We start from the raw sequence: 16,742 nt of genomic DNA, 5'->3' as shown, positions 1-16,742 counted from the left end.
TCATATTCAAGATCAACAATTAATTCGTGTTTTTTAAATTATTTTCAAAAAACATCATCCTAAGGTTCTAGATTTTCGCTTCAACTGGGAACTCTACCTAGACAATAGGAAGGACAACGCCAACACCAAACCAAACTCATCTATTTATTCGAACATGAGTAGATGTTTTATAAAATGATCTCACGTATCTTTATTTATGAGACGAGTCAATCATATCTATATTTACAATAAAAATTAATATATTTAACACATAAAAGTAAAAAAAATTCTTGAGTGATCCATATTAAATATCGATTTAACAAAATTGACTCGTGAGATCGAGAATTTTTTAGTTTAAAAAATATATATTTTTTGTTTTTCATTAATTAAATTATTAGTAAAATAAGTTTAGCACTCTTTGGATGCAAGTCCCGTTGAGGTTGAGTTATCGTACAATTAAAAGATTTAATTTAAATACGTACAAAACGTAAACCTTGAATCTTATAAATCATATAAATCACGGATTCGATTTTATTGATTTTAAAAAAAAAATCTGTACTAATAACAATCAAAAAGTGATTTATTAAAATAGATAATCTCAAAAATTTACAATTTTTAAACTTTTTAAAGGTATATTTAATATTTTCCAAAAGATTTAGGGTATTCCCATGTAAAAAGTCTTGCAAGAACACAAATCAATAAATTGAAGGAAGAAAATTATTCGAGAGCTAAAAGTTTGAAAGTGTGCTTTTCGATGAATAAATCTACGGTGAAGACTTTGGAGCCTCTACGCTCGGTTCCACACCAACCCTACTCCCATTCTCACCTACCGGCGCCTCCTCGTCACCATGGATCCGATCAAGCACCAAAACCAATCCCATGGCAAACGCGGCGTCGAACCCAGGCTTCAGCGAGAGCAAGAAGACGTCTTTTCCAAGAACGACATGCGTAGAGGCGTCGACCTTGCGGCGTATCTCAGCAACCGCTTCGTTCTCCTCGTTCAAGATTCTGCAGTTCCGGCATCCGAACGAACCCTCTACGTGGTAGTCCACGTTCGGATCGCTATACACCTCAACCTCTACGCCCGATCGACCGATTATGGATGATCTACGTACGCTGAACAGCGGCTTTTTCCCTTCGGTTCCCTCCCCGACAAAGCCTTCCCATCTCTGATGCAGGCTCGGCCACTGTTACAGGGATTCGAGTTAGCTATATATATAAAAACAAGCTTCTCTATCAAAACATTAATATACCTTTCTCCGGACAGTGAGGAGGCATCCACCGTCGGCGTCCATGAGAACGAGTTCTCCCGTTTCAGCAGCGTCGGGGCCATAGGAGTCGACACGGAAGACAAGTTGGCCTTTGGAGTCATAAACGCTGAAGCCGTCTCCGCAGAAGAAATGGGAGGTTTTGAGCACTGTGAGATGGGTTTCCTCTTCGTATACATACCCTTCTTCCACAATCGTCATTATTTTCTTCGTGAGTGTAATAATGATTACTTCTGCTTATTAAGAAAGGGAGATTTGTGGGTACTGGAGCAAAACAGGAAAATGATATTTTTTTAGCTCAAAGTTGGGTTTCACGTGCCTTTTAAGTTAAAAAGTGATGGGAAGGGGAGCAGCTGGGGTACAGGGAGTTTTTTGTCTTTTGCCCATTTGTCACAAAAGTAACGGGCGGGTACAAGCACAAAGCAAACCAAAAACTATCGGTAAAAAAGACAAAAATTTTCGGGTTGTAGTTGTAAGACAGATCTCTTATTTAGGTCATCCATGAAAAAATATTATTTTTTATTGCGAATATGTATAGGTATGACCCGTCTCCCCGATTAAGATCCGTGAGACGGTCTCATATTCACTCTAATAAATAAAAGAAGAAAGGGATATTTTATTTTTTTGATTTTTGTTAATTATTTTTTTTAAAAAATAATTTTTTATTTTTGAAATATATTCGAGGAGGCCGTTTTTATTTTTAAATTTTCATCGACTATTTTTTTTTAAGAAAACGACGTCCGGGTGAGAAGAAAGACAAGTTGAAGAGAACCACAAAGCTTAATGTGAAACCAAATGATGAGTAATATAAGCAGCAGAGACAACTGAGCCAGATGAAGTAAAGCGTTGAAAGAAACGAAACTTGGATAGAAGCATATAGTTCCGAAGAGACGACTCCGGTAGATAACCAAATTTGAGAAATTTGTTTCCCTAATCAGTTGTGACACCCAAGTTGTAAGAAATTTTTGACTATGTTGAAGATTAATAATAGATTTTATTTTTTAGAGAGGTCTCGAAAACAATGAAGGAAACACTCGACATAATTTTATTCCATAAAAAAACAGAATGCCTATTTGACCATTTATATAGAAAATACTCACATAGTCAAAATTGGTAAATATTTCAAAAAGTAAAAATAATAAAATCAACGTTAATAATGATATTATCTTGTCAAAAGAATAATGAAATCATATTGGAATCAAATTTTGATCTTCCTAAAAAAAAAATACCCAAAAAAAAAGACATAAATGAAGGAATTGCTGAAATTTTCGTTGGGCTCGTGGCAAAAGTACTGAATCTTGTGTGTTGACTCAATCAAAGTAGCTTTTTTTTTAATCCAAATTGAAAGTTCTGTTTTCACAGTGTATGTGTGAGTTGAGGGTCAGTGTTGTGTGTTACAGAATATAGGTGTTGTGCGTAGGTGTTGTAACACTCACGACAACATGCAGCGGAAGTTACGTTTTGACAAATTAACACACAACGTGAATTATAATAAAGTGACAACCGAGATATGAATTATGCACAAGTATAAAATACTTGTGCGGTGCCTCAGGGCAAAATAATTCACTAGAAAACTTGTAAGTTTACACAAACCAATACTAGTGAAAGAATAAAACAACTCCCTTATTAAGGCGAGTAACAAATTGCATCCTAAACCTCTAACAAACCGTATAACCAATATACAAGGGATGCATCAACCGAGAAGTAAAAAGTCTTCAAAGATTCAACACACTAATCAACACAATGATTAGGTGTTGTCGTCATCGGATGTAAGCACTTCTCGGCAACACTTAAACAATAGTACGAGATAGCTTCGATCTCCAAACTCCTCGAACTCCTTCGTCTCTCTACTTGTCGTCTTCGGCCGTTTTCTTCTTGTAGTCCTATTTAACCTAGACAAAAAGCAATTTCATTAGGAAACAAACTCTTTAAACATAAGGATAATATCTTAAAGATATTGCCATATCATATCATAAAAATATTATAATATCATATCAAATATTATTCACACGTCTAGAAAGGCAAAATATTAAAGATAAACATGGAAAGTATATCAAGGAATAAAATTCCTTTCAATCTCCCCCTTTTTGCCTTTCTGGACAAAACAACCCTCAAATGGTATTTGGCTGAACTCCCCCTGAATGGATAACTTAGTGACTCCCCCTGAATTTAAGCCTTCACCTGATGACAGATACAATTGGCCAGTGTTGTATGTTAGATATTGCAACAATTGTAGATCATAACACCGGAATATTTCATTAATCAGGAGTGACACATATCAGAGAGAATAAAAGAACAACTGAAGTACTAGAAACATCAAGAGAGAAAATAACGCAAAATAAAATATCATTATTCATCATGACTGCCATCAGCATCTTCATCCATTTGGGCTCCACTGGTTCCAGCTGTATCATCTACTCCCCCTTTTTGTCCAGAATGGTAGCTGGCAGCAAGTAGAAGCTCATAATCTGCCACTTGATTTTCGTAATAATCAATGGTCTGCTTGGCATGAGCAATCTGTTGTCGACCATAGTCAATTTGAGCGCGAATATAGGAGACAGATAATGTAACATAACCAGGAGGCGGTGTAGGAGGTAGACGCGCAGTTAGAGGCTCAGATGTATCAGCAGTGTCAGGCTGGGGCTCAGATGTTGTGTCTTCAGTGTGGCCAACATCCGAAGCAACACTCGAACTTTGCCAGGGCAGATCAATCTTTCGGTGGCCCTTAAAGTATGCAGGAGAGATCTTCAGGGAGTCTCTAACAGGGCAGTAATCTTCATCTATATCCGGAATGAATCCTTGAGACTCCAGAATGCCATAGATCAGTGAGGGATATGGCAGTTTAGTCTTCTTGAAGTCCCCCTCAGCATATTGCAATGCTGTTGTGAAGACCAGCTTCCCAAAATTAAAGGCCCTTCCAGTGCCGATATCAAAGAGGACCAGAGCTTGTGTTCTGGTCACAGCGGTGGAATTTGTCGACGGCGTCCAATTCCAGATGGAAGTCTTATGGAGAACAGAGTAGAAAGAAGTGAGATTAGCAGCACTCAGCTTCTTAGGATAGTCAGGAAACACGGTGATCACACCTCCAGTCAGCACGGAGGTTACAGCATGGATGTCAAGATCCTCGTCAGCTTCCTCAACATCGGGAGTGTCATAGAAGGCATTGATCACTGACGGAGAGAAATTGTAAATACGATCACGTACAAACACCCTTCCAAACTTCACAGAGTCCTCATCTCCAACACTCTTCAAGAGATTGCAATAAAATTCCAGCACTACACGACGGCAGTAGGGCACAGCTGTAGTGACAGTTGACAGCAACCTTCGGTTCTTGAGAAACTCAATCAGGTTGTATCTCCCATAAGCACTAACATCAATATTTTTCTCTTCTATCATCTCTCTCTGAACAAACAGCGGCCATAACGTCATGGCATCTTCAGAATAAAATTTGGGAGAGAATGACTTACTCAAGTCGTAGTTAGCAGAGTCAGTGTGGTCCTCGGTGTTGTCAACATCGTCCTCAACACCGGCAGCATCAGGGGCAGCTTCTTCTTCGAAAGATTCATTCCCCTCAGAACTAATATCTTCAGAACCCTCATCATTCTGTTCTTCAGATTCAAAATCCGATACAGATGTTGAAGAGGAATCTTCAGGAGCTCCAGGTTGATTTTGTTCAAATTCCTTCAGCATTTCTGAGTCAGGCTCATCCTCCTTGGAAATTCGTTTCTGGGCAGCCTTTTCTTCCTTAAGGTGAGCAAGAAATTCCGCCAAAGATTGTTCATCTTCTTCAGCCTTCTCTGAGGTTCCTTCACCAGCAGGACTTTGGGGATTTTGAGTGGGGGTTTGTTTTCCAGTATCAGAGGTGGAACTTGATACCTTTGCTGCAGCAGTTGGTCTGGGACGAGCCACCAACTCAAAATCAGCATCATCGGAGTCGTCCCCCGATGAGAAATCGGTGTCCAGAAGATTAGAAGTTGTAGATGCCCGTGGTTTCTTGGTTGGAACAAAGTCAGGGTCGAACCCTGCTTGTCTCTTTGACTTTCTGCGCATGGGGGCAGGGGGAAATGCTCTGTTCAGGGCTTCGAAATCTGGTGGATTCTCAACATCAATCTCATTCCCAGGTTCCCCAGGGACGATAGTTTCCAGTGGCATTGGTTCGTCTGATAGAGCCACAATTTCCTTTCCCTCGACATTAACTTCGGTGGAGGGTGTTGTGTCCGGTGACTCACCACCCATACTTGCAGCCATTTCACTCCTTATATCTTGAGGATCAAAACCAGCCATCAGCAAAATCACGAAACAAAGTGGTAGAAAGATTTCGAACTGCACAGAAATTTTCACAAATGATTTGCGCGAAAAACAAATGAACAGCAAGGGTATGCGAAATATTGAGAATGTGAGGGAAAGAGTAAACAGTAAAGCTAGTCTCTATACCCCCGCAAGAATTTAAGCATTACCCTCCAACGGTAATATTTTGTTAAGCCGCGACTACAGCCCTTTCCGAATCAGTTTTTTTTCGCTCACCCAACGGTAACTTTTTCTGAACCGGTGTAATTATTATTTCAAGAAACCAATCAGAACAAAACGCCACATCAAATTAACCCCACAATCAGTTAGAAATCAAGAATATTCAAGATTAAGTTGGTTAGGTTATTTTTCGAATTTCATGAATTAAAAACTGGCACCCCACTGGATATGATGAATTCACAAAACAGCAGTATGAATGACCTAAGTTTATGCCTATGATATGATCAGAAATGAAATAAACACGCATGTGGTAAAACTGTGATCAGTCTGTACTTAGGTGTTGGCAACACCTCTTGGCAACACTCACAGGTTGGACTCAAACTTTCTTAAACATGTTTAATTCAGGCATGGTAGCTCCCACTCTAGAAGAACGGTCTTCAAAGGACTCCTCTAGGTAGCTTTTTCCATCTGTATTCTGACTTAGAAGTGGTAGCTCCCACACTAGAAGAACGGTCTTCATTGGACTCCTCTAGGTAGCTTTTTCCATTTTCTTCTAAACAAAAATTTTGATCTATTTCATCCTCTTTTCTATTTTTCACCTTATTGCTCAAGAATATTTCGAAGTCATTAGTGGATAAGATCATGTAGTACATGAACATCTTCACATTTTTACGACTTAGTTTGAGCACACTTCATACTTCAGAGAATTTTGATAGAAAGTTCGATTCACACCTGAGAGCACGCCATTCAGTATCCTACACTTGTACAGGCTACACACAAAACAGGATGTATGCAATATGTCTAGCATCCTAAAAATAAAATGTACATGCATGCTAAGTGTTGTCCGCGGGTGTTGTAACACCGAGGACAACATCCGTGAGTGATCATTGTGCACACAAGCTGAGAGACTTCCTAAGATTGGAAAATCTCTCAAAGTCCAATGGTTTTGTAAAGATATCAGCCAGTTGGTTCTCAGTTCTAATAAATTCCATTCGAATTATACCCTTCTCAACTAAATCTCGAATAAAATGATGTCTAATGTCTATGTGTTTCGTTCGAGAGTGTTGTACTGGGTTTTTTGAAATATCAATTGCACTTGAGTTGTCACAGTATACAATTAAGGTGTCACTGTTGAATCCATAATCTTTAACCATTTGATTCATCCACAAAAGTTGTGAACAGCAACTAGCAGCTGCGACATACTCAGATTCAGCAGTGGACAAGGACACACAATTTTGCTTTCTACTATACCATGACACCAAATTGTTACCAAGATAAAAACATCCACCAGTGGTACTCTTCCTATCATCTAGGTTTCCTGCCCAATCAGCATCACTAAAACCCACTAAATTGGTGTTTGTTTCTTTGGTGTACCACAAGCCTAAGTCAACTGTTCCAGAAATATATCGCAAAATTCTTTTAACAGCTTTTAAATGAGTGACTTTAGGATCAGCTTGGTACCTGGCACACAAACATACACTAAACATGATGTCGGGACGACTTGCACTCAAGTAAAGGAGACTGCCTATGATGCTGCGATACTGGGTGTTGTCAACACTTGCAGCAACATCGTCCTTGGATAGTTTTTCAGTCGACCCCATTGGAGTTTTCATGTGTTTAGTGTTCTCAGTAGAAAATTTCTTTACCACATTCTTGGCATACTTAGATTGGCATAGAAAAATACCATCATGCATTTGTTTAATTTGTAAACCAAGAAAGAAACTCAATTCTCCTACCATACTCATTTCAAATGTGGTAGACATGCATTTAACAAAATCATCAACATGCTTTTGAGAAGAAGCACCAAAGATTATGTCATCCACATAAATTTGACACACAAGTATATCATGCTTTGACTTTTTAATAAAAAGGGTTTTATCAACCTCACCTCGTTTGAAGCCCAAGTCAAGCAGATATTCCGTAAGCTTACCATACCATGCCCGTGGAGCTTGTTTCAGTCCATACAGTGCCTTTTTCAACTTGTAGACATGGTTCGGGTGGTGTGGATCTTCAAATCCTTTAGGTTGGCTTACATACGCTTCTTCTTCCAAAATGCCATTCAAAAATGCACTTTTCACATCCATTTGATATAATTTTATATCCATGTGACAAGCAATAGCAAGTAAAAGTCGGACTGATTCAATTCGAGCAACAGGGGCAAATGTTTCATCAAAATCAATCCCTTCAATTTGAGTATACCCTTGAGCAACTAGCCTAGCTTTGTTTCTCACAACAATTCCGGATTCATCAGTTTTGTTTTTAAAGATCCATTTGGTTCCAATAACATTCACATTATCGGGTCTAGGAACCAAATCCCACACATCATTTCTAACAAATTGTTCAAGTTCCTCATGCATAGCATTGACCCAAAATTCATCTATTAAGGCTTCATTAACATTTTTGGGTTCAATTAGAGAAACAAAACAAGAATGGCTTACCTGAGAGTATACGGAAGTCATGCATACTAGTCCCATCATTTTCCGATAGTCCACCTTCTCCTTTCTTCTAGTTTGCATTCCTTCAAATGTCTCTCCAATGATCTGGGACGAAGGATGATTTTTCTGAATCTTGCTGGGAATGTCAGACCCATTTGTTACATCAACATCATCTTCCCCATTTTCTTCTGGTTCATCATTTGCTTCTGCCAGTGCAGGTGTTGGCTTCGGTGTTACAACACCGGGTGCAACATCTGTGTTAGGCAGTGGCTCACTTACATTCAGCAGCCCATCAACATCATCCTCGATTGTTTTTCCCGTCAGATCTGCAAGATCATCAAAAACAACATTAATAGATTCCATAGTCGTCCTTGTTCTAAGATTGTACATGCGATATGCACGACTGTTGGATGAATAGCCAAGGAATAAACATTTGTCACTTTTAGAATCAAACTTTGCAAGATGGTCTCGATCATTCAAAACATAACATACACACCCAAAAACATGAAAATACTTCAGGTTCGGCCTCTTTCCCATGATGATTTCATAGGATGTCATAGTAGAACCATTCCTTAAGTACACACGATTTGAAATATGACATGCTGTGTTTAAGGCCTCAGCCCAAAATCTTTTTGAAATATTCTTTGAACTTAGCATGACCCTAGCCATTTCTTGCAGTGTCCTGTTCTTCCTTTCGGCTATTCCATTTTGTTGGGGAGTCTTAGGGGCCGAAAATTCATGAGTTATCCCTCTCTTTTCACAGAATGATATAAAGTGTGAGTTTTCAAATTCTTTACCATGATCGGTCCTTATCTTTCCAACACTCAGATTATGTAGATTAGTGATCTTAGCATGTAATTTCTTAAAAACTTCAAATGTATCGGATTTTTCTCTAAGAAATCTTACCCATGTAAAGCGAGAGAAATCATCCACACAAACACATGAATACTTCTTACCTCCAAGGCTTTCCACTTCCATTGGACCCATAAGATCCATGTGCAACAGTTCAAGACACCGTGTTGTCCCAAAGTGTTGCAACACTTGATGAGGAACACGTGTCTGCTTACCCTTTTGACATGCACCACAAACATAAGGAATTCCAGAGGATAAATTAGGCATACCTCTCACAGCATCGTACTTACCAAGATTCTTTAGTGTCTTGAAATTTGCATGACCCAATTTTTGATGCCACAAGTTCAGTTCACTCACCTTTGAATGATTGCACACCAGGTCTTCTCCAAGTTGATAGCAATTGTCAGCAGACCTTGTACCTGACAAAATACAAGTATTAGTATTATCAAAAACTTCACAATTGTCTTTATCAAACTTAACATATAAACCATCATCACAAAGTTGACTTATGCTTATTAAGTTTGAGTTAAGCCCTTCAACATAAAGCACATTGTGTAGACTAGGCAATCCATCAACATTCAAGGTTCCTTTGCCAGCAATTTTTCTTTTGCACCTCCTCCATATGTCACATGACCATTCTGTAATTCAACATAGTCAATCAAATGGTCCTTAGAGCCTGTCATGTGGCGTGAGCAGCCACTGTCAAAGTACCATATACCTGCAATGTTAGTTTTTAATGAAGTATAGATAACAGAACATTTAATATTGGCCTTGGGTACCCAAACCTTTTTTACCGATGGCTTCCTGTTGGCAGTGTTGCGCCGAGTGTTGTACAACACCTGTGGCAACACCTGTTTAGATTCCCATCTTTTGTAGTCATCTCTAAGTTTAAAACAGTAGGGTTTGATGTGACCAGGTCTAAAACAGTAGTGACAGATGAAGTGACGTTTCCTAGACTTGGACTTCTTGGTAGACAATTGCCTCTTCGATGGAGCACCTTTACCAGTGTGTGGAACATTCGAAGTTTCAGCCTTTTCCTTGACAAAGACAGTTGGCTTTCTTTCAGTATTGGATGATTCTCCAATTTCAAACAAGCTATTTGAATAACCAAGTCCAGCTTTGTCATTCTTTCCATTCATTAGAAGTGAATCAAGTTTAGATGTACTTGAATTAAGCTTGGCAAAAATTTGAGATGATTTTTCAAGCTCCTCCTTGACTTTGCATAGCTCCAGATCTTTCTTGCTCAAGATTACTTCAAGTCGTGATACTTGAGACTTCAACTCAGTGTTCTCTTTGGATAGAATTGCATTCACTTTATTTCGTTTGATCCAGTCTTCGTACAATTCTTCATACATTGTCTGCACACTTTCCAGAGTGATCTCATCATCATCTATTTCCTGATTTTCAGACTGACTTGATTCATTAAGGGTTGTAGAATTGAGACATAAGGAATTTGAAGAGATGTTGCGACCAGGTATTGCAACACCGGTGGCAACACCCAATGGGTTGATTTGCATTAAGCGTTTCTCCTTGATCACAGCAGACAACGATATATGTTTTTCAGATTCATTTGATTCTTGGTCATCATCAGACTCTTCATCACTTAGAGTGACAGTCATGCCTTTGTTTCTTCGAAGTCGATTGGCACATTCATTGGCATAATGTCCATATCCGGAACACTCTCTACATTGCACTGAATCCAGATTTTTGACATTTGATTGGATTTGCAATTCGGTTTTCGGTCGAAATTGTCCTTTCATAGGAGTAAACTTTTGAGCTTTTGCAGAAGTGGAGTTATTTGGCAACTCAGATTTTTGTCCAATTATCTTCTTTTCTCTCATAGTCTTCAAGTAATCTCCAAATTTCTTAGTAAACAGAGAGATCGATTCTTCACCTAAATCAGACTTATCCACCTCTTTAGATATTTGAAGGATTTCATCATAAGATTCGGTTGAGGCTTCAAAGGCTATTGTCTTCCCTTTATCCTTCCTTTGTAAATCAAGATTCATCTCAAAAGTTCTGAGAGAACTCATTAATTCATCCAGGTTGATCGTTGAAGTGTCCTTAGATTCTTCAATAGCACAGACTTTGACATTGAATCTCTCAGGAAGAGATCTTAGGACCTTGTTCACCAGTCTTTCATTTGGTATGGGATCTCCTAGACCATGTGATTCGTTTGAGAGTTGTCTCAACCGGCAGTCATACTCAAGAATAGACTCCTTGTCCTCCATTCTCAGGCTTTCAAATTTTGATGCCACCATCCTCAGCCTAGTTTTACGCACACTTGCGGATCCTTCACAGTGCTTCTGGAGTATCTCCCAAGCATCTTTGGCGCATACACAAGTGGTGATTAAATTAAACATCCTTGTGTCAACAGATGAAAATATAGCATTGAGAGCCTTGGAATTGTAGTTTGAAGATTGCACTTCATCGACAGTCCATGTACTTTCAGGTTTGAGCCGTGTGTCTCCATCAGCATCCTCGAGTTTTGGTGGACTCCAACCATCAAGTACACGTTGCCAAGCTCTTTCATCAATGGATTTAATAAAAACCCTCATTTTTACTTTCCACAATGCATAGTTTGATCCATCCAACACGGGAGGCCTAAAAACAGTATTTGTTGATCCTTCCATGATCCCTTTTCACTCTGAAAACAAAACAAAACAGGATCTCACTTAGTAGCGTCAAGTGGAAGCTCTGATACCAATTGAAAGTTCTGTTTCCACAGTGTATGTGTGAGTTGAGGGTCAGTGTTGTGTGTTACAGAATATAGGTGTTGTGCGTAGGTGTTGCAACACTCACGACAACATGCAGCGGAAGTTACGTTTTGACAAATTAACACACAACGTGAATTATAATAAAGTGACAACCGAGATATGAATTATGCACAAGTATAAAATACTTGTGCGGTGCCTCAGGGCAAAATAATTCACTAGAAAACTTGTAAGTTTACAAAAACCAATACTAGTGAAAGAATAAAACAACTCCCTTATTAAGGCGAGTAACAAATTGCATCCTAAACCTCTAACAAACCGTATAACCAATATACAAGGGATGCATCAACCGAGAAGTAAAAAGTCTTCAAAGATTCAACACACTAATCAACACAATGATTAGGTGTTGTCGTCATCGGATGTAAGCACTTCTCGGCAACACTTAAACAATAGTACGAGATAGCTTCGATCTCCAAACTCCTCGAACTCCTTCGTCTCTCTACTTGTCGTCACCAGCCGTTTTCTTCTTGTAGTCCTATTTAACCTAGACAAAAAGCAATTTCATTAGGAAACAAACTCTTTAAACATAAGGATAATATCTTAAAGATATTGCCATATCATATCATAAAAATATTATAATATCATATCAAATATTATTCACACGTCTAGAAAGGCAAAATATTAAAGATAAACATGGAAAGTATATCAAGGAATAAAATTCCTTTCACAAATCCAACATTGCCCCACCTCAATTGTGGGCGGCTCAATTTCAATATGTCAAAAATGTATTTTTCAACGCATCAAATACCTTCGTATTATAAATAAATGGGTATTTTGTTTTTTAACTTTAGTCAATTATTTATTTAAGAAAATGATCTTTTTTGAGATTAATTTACGAATTTCTCCAATATAAATTTAAGATCTCAATTCAATGTAAAATAATACACATAAAAATAAATAATCATTTGTTTTTAAGTCTACATATGTGTGCAGATTTTATAAAAATAAATACTTTTTTATGCATATATTGTTTGATATGACATGAATGATTACACATCGGGAAAATCTGTGAGGCAGAAAGCCCCATATGAAGCATGTCTATGGAAGAAGGTTTTAGAGAGAGCTCATTTACAGGAAAAGACCATAGAAGTAACTTCTGCATTATTCGTAATTTACATATGTAAAGACAATATTCTTTTATGAATTATACTGGTTTTTGGCTATTTGCTACGAGTCTTATTGTTTTTAATGAAATTGTTATACAATACCATATGGTATCTACGTCTCGGTCTCGGAGCTAACACTTTAGCCATCAAATTAATCGCCAAAAAAGAATCCAACTACCAAAATTGAAGGCGCTGGCTGAACCTCCATGGCGAGACGACCACCACGAATCTGGCGTATGTCGAAAACCACCAGAGAAAGGCCTGAAATTGCGATTGTGTTGTTGCACGATTTCCTCCAGTTTTGGGTCAATCTTGGTTGTTTTCTGGTGAATTAGATCGCGGGTATGACGTTAGTTGTCAACCAAGCTGAAGTCCATGCCTGTGATGGTTGCGATCAGTACTTTTACGGCAAGTGTTCAACTATTTTTTGGCCACATTGCAACCACAATAAGTGACTAAAAGTATATTTGTGCTATGCATAAAATATTTGGCTCAAAAGAAGGTTATTTTCTAGCCAGAATGTAGAATGATAATTTCTTGTCTCTCCATGTTTTCCTATAAAAAGAGGCCTTGTATCAGCTTAAAATGGGAGATATTCCATTATAAAAAAAATAAAATTTATGTGTGAAAATAAAAGTTTTAAGTTATAATATTTTTTTAATCATTCATGAGTGTTATATTAAATTCAAGAAAGTTTATGGCAAGCTAAATCCATTGATGTCAATGTGAAAAGATTGCACTCTTGGTCAAGTAAGATTATTTACAGTTTGGTATATTATTCTTTTATTTATTATGGTTTTGATAATGAATCTTTATTTATAGTCATAATTTTGAGTATTTATTATCAATTAATATCAAATGCTTGGTACCATAAAAATGGTTATCTTGATTTGTTGTTTTAATATAATACAATAAATAATTTATCAATATATTACAATTATTAAATTGTAACGTACCGTACTTTTTACTACTTAAATTTTGCGGAAAAATTAAAAAAATTCTTAAATAAATGTGAACATTCAAAATTCGATAAAAGAAATAAACTGTACGTCTCACAAGTTGTTGCAACAAGATTTGAAGTTAAAAGTTTGACAAAAGTTATAAATGCTTTCATAAAACTTAAAACATGGCGGTCCTTGGGTTTAACCTCCTGCTCAGTCCAAGCCTGCTCCTCGGTCCCCACCATCAGTCTCCTCGTAAACAGCCTCACCTGCATCGATCAAGTCTAGTGAGTCTAAAGACTCAACACGTATAAACTGGAAGTAACAAGTACTACATAATAAGATCACATGAAACTTTAAAATAGAACATACATACTTAAAACTTGAACTTGCAAGACAAAACCTGAACATACGTACATACATACTTAGACGTGTCATAAATTTTTCTTAAACATGCTTGCATACTTGAACATATTTGAACATACATCACTTCATCATTTTTGCGTAGAGGCATGTTTCAAAGCAAGTGACCCATAACATAATCACCTGATCAGACTGAACCACAGTACTGGGATGATAGGGACGTATCCACTGGCACATACATGAGATCCCCGTTCATAATTTAACGGGCTGATTCATGATTTAACGCTTTCCAATCTCAATCTAAACTTGTTCATAATTTAACGGGCGGATTGGTCCACGTTCATAATTTAACTGTAAGGTCCGGAAATTTAATTCGCGTAACCTAAGTGCATGCAATCTAGGATTTTTATTTTTAATTATGTGCGTAATTATTTTTATGCATTTTATGCATAATTCATGCATGATAGGATTTAATTCATGAAATTTAAAAGCTCACGCATTAGGATTTCTAGGTGCATTTCACGTTCGAACGAGGACGGAGACCGAAAAATTTTCAGGAAAATTATTTTATTACACGATCTTTTTTATAAATTAAGTTAAAATATTTTTAAGTTTATTTTTCAAAAATGGGAATTTTTGGGTATTTTTACCCGTAAGATTTTATTTGTTATCGGTACGCAAATTTTATCGAATCGGGGACTTTTTAATGATTCGGCTTATATTTTTAAAATCTTTCAAGCACGAAATATTTTTCGGGAGTGCGTTTGTATTTAATGGGCCTACGTTTAAGCTTGTTGGGCTTAAAACTCTTTTAAACTTTTAATTACTTAATTAGAGCCCATTAATTATTATTTTTCTATTTAATCAGCACCTTAACCCCACTTAACCCTAAACCTAAACACACCAAACAGCCGACACCCCATTCTGAATTCAGCCCCTCGGTTTCAGAGGAGAGCACCAGCTAGAGGCCACGTTTTTGGATTGCTGTGACACACAAAAATTCCTTTGGCACCCCCACTCCACTCTTGAGCATCCACGCATCATAAGGCACGCGTTGTATCTTCATTTCTGCATCACTCACGTGTATATTACTGATTCTTATGTGTACATTCATGAAATCTCTCGATCTGGAAAAGAACATGAAGTGCCATCAATTTTACATGGGTTTCTTTCCAATTTTTATTTCTGTTCCTCACGAGTTCTGAGTTTTCTTGCATGGGGTCGCTGTGCTCGGTTGTTTAGGGGTTACTCGTGGTGTATAAGTACTGCTTTGGGGTCTAGGGTGGCTGCTGGTCGTACCAAGGGAAGATCCGAGAGTAGCGTGCCATGGAGAGGCTAGATTTCGGTAGATCGAGGGCCAAGGGGAGAGCTGTCGGTACCAGGGTGAGACCAGGCTATAGATCTACTCATGATGGGTTCGAACCACTTCCTGAGAGAGCCCTAGCACTGCTGGATCGAACCCTTGAGTGAGACAATGGAACCGAATGCAAGGGGAGACGGTGGAGTCACTTTTGGTGTCTAGCGGGTGGGCTGTTAGTGTAGGCTGCATGGGGCTGGATCCTTGGTGCTGGTAGACATCTTGGGGTCTGGTCTAGGTCCCTGGTATGCGGGCTTGGGGCTGGTGCGACGGGTATAGAGTGAGGCATGAAGTTTGAGAGAAAGTGATGCATGAGGTGGCTAAATAGGATAGGACCGAGAGCTTTGGGCAAATTCTGGAAATTTCAGCCGTTGGTTGGAGAGCCTAATGACATTGTTTTAGGGGCCTTTTAGCGTTTGTAAGATAAGGTAGAAATTTGGGAAAAATTTGATTAAGTTTTAGGTCGACTCGGGTTAAAACCGGGACTCCGGTCCAAGTTTTTAAAACGAATCAGTTAAGTTGTGAATTTGGCTCGAGTTTACGTCTAGGAATACTTTTAAAAATATTTTGGGATATTTTAAAGAGTTTAGTAAGCTTTGGGTCAATTTTAGAGGTCCAGGGTTGAAACGATAATTTTTGAGTTCCAGGGGCAAAATGGTCATTTTGCACCCAGGGTGAGATTTTGGTCCTGGCAGCGTCCTGAGCACAAATTATGTTATTTTAAATGATCATGCATCACGTTTACGATTTTTACGCTATTATGATAATTATGGTGCATGCTTGGTTTAAAGGAAAAATTATGTATACGCATTCTTTTTATTAAGTGATGAACACTGATGACACGTTTTGAAGGAAGTGATTTAGTTGTGACTAACACGATGACACGATGACATGTAAGGCCCGGGCTCAGTGGGCGGGTAATGCCGTCGCTGATGTCCCTCGCCGCCGGGTACCGCGGTTACACGTAGATGGATCCATCGACTGACATGATGACATGATGATACGAAAGTCACAGCTAATGAACGGAATTCAAATTAAGATTTTAACATGTATATGCTGATACGATGATACATGCTATGATTTTTACCACGCTTTGACAGGACACGTTTATGTATACGATTTTACTGCTGACATGAAATGTATGTTCATTATGCTATTTTTCACTGCTGTATGCTACGTATATGTATTCGTTATTACTGG

The 16,742-nt window shown here is 38.1% G+C and overlaps 2 protein-coding genes across 2 annotated transcripts; both read right to left on the bottom strand.

Moving 5' to 3' along the window:
* Nucleotides 1–541: 541 nt before the first annotated feature.
* On the bottom strand, nt 542–1,546 carry LOC140804485 (protein LURP-one-related 5-like). The gene is made up of 2 exons (XM_073160525.1): nt 1,233–1,546; nt 542–1,166 (listed from the first exon to the last, which is right to left on the bottom strand). The coding sequence occupies exons 1-2, from the start codon at nt 1,446–1,448 to the stop codon at nt 744–746; spliced, it is 639 nt and encodes a 212-aa protein (XP_073016626.1). The 5' UTR covers nt 1,449–1,546; the 3' UTR covers nt 542–743.
* Nucleotides 1,547–8,094: 6,548 nt separating this feature from the next.
* LOC140805580 (uncharacterized) lies at nt 8,095–11,634 on the bottom strand. The gene is made up of 4 exons (XM_073161843.1): nt 9,615–11,634; nt 9,271–9,420; nt 8,153–8,475; nt 8,095–8,100 (listed from the first exon to the last, which is right to left on the bottom strand). The coding sequence occupies exons 1-4, from the start codon at nt 11,632–11,634 to the stop codon at nt 8,095–8,097; spliced, it is 2,499 nt and encodes an 832-aa protein (XP_073017944.1).
* Nucleotides 11,635–16,742: the final 5,108 nt, after the last annotated feature.

Source organism: Primulina eburnea, chromosome 11, assembly GCF_022965805.1.
Source record: "Primulina eburnea isolate SZY01 chromosome 11, ASM2296580v1, whole genome shotgun sequence".
Taxonomy (NCBI): domain Eukaryota; kingdom Viridiplantae; phylum Streptophyta; class Magnoliopsida; order Lamiales; family Gesneriaceae; genus Primulina; species Primulina eburnea.
Note: the sequence above shows the minus strand (reverse complement) of the source record. Positions and strands in the feature narration are given on the sequence as shown.

What these genes read in the sequence shown, in the direction of transcription:
- LOC140804485 (XM_073160525.1), bottom strand. Translation starts at nt 1,448, where the DNA reads ATGACGATTGTGGAAGAAGGGTATGTATACGAAGAGGAAACCCATCTC. An exon ending in TCCTCACTGTCCGGAGAAAG is followed by an intron (nt 1,167 to 1,232) that starts GTATATTAATGT and finishes TCCCTGTAACAG; the next exon opens with TGGCCGAGCCTGCATCAGAG.
- LOC140805580 (XM_073161843.1), bottom strand. Translation starts at nt 11,634, where the DNA reads ATGGAAGGATCAACAAATACTGTTTTTAGGCCTCCCGTGTTGGATGGA. An exon ending in TCATGTGACATATGGAGGAG is followed by an intron (nt 9,421 to 9,614) that starts GTGCAAAAGAAA and finishes GTATTTTGTCAG; the next exon opens with GTACAAGGTCTGCTGACAAT. An exon ending in TAAGTACGATGCTGTGAGAG is followed by an intron (nt 8,476 to 9,270) that starts GTATGCCTAATT and finishes ATGATCTTGCAG; the next exon opens with ATCTGACGGGAAAAACAATC.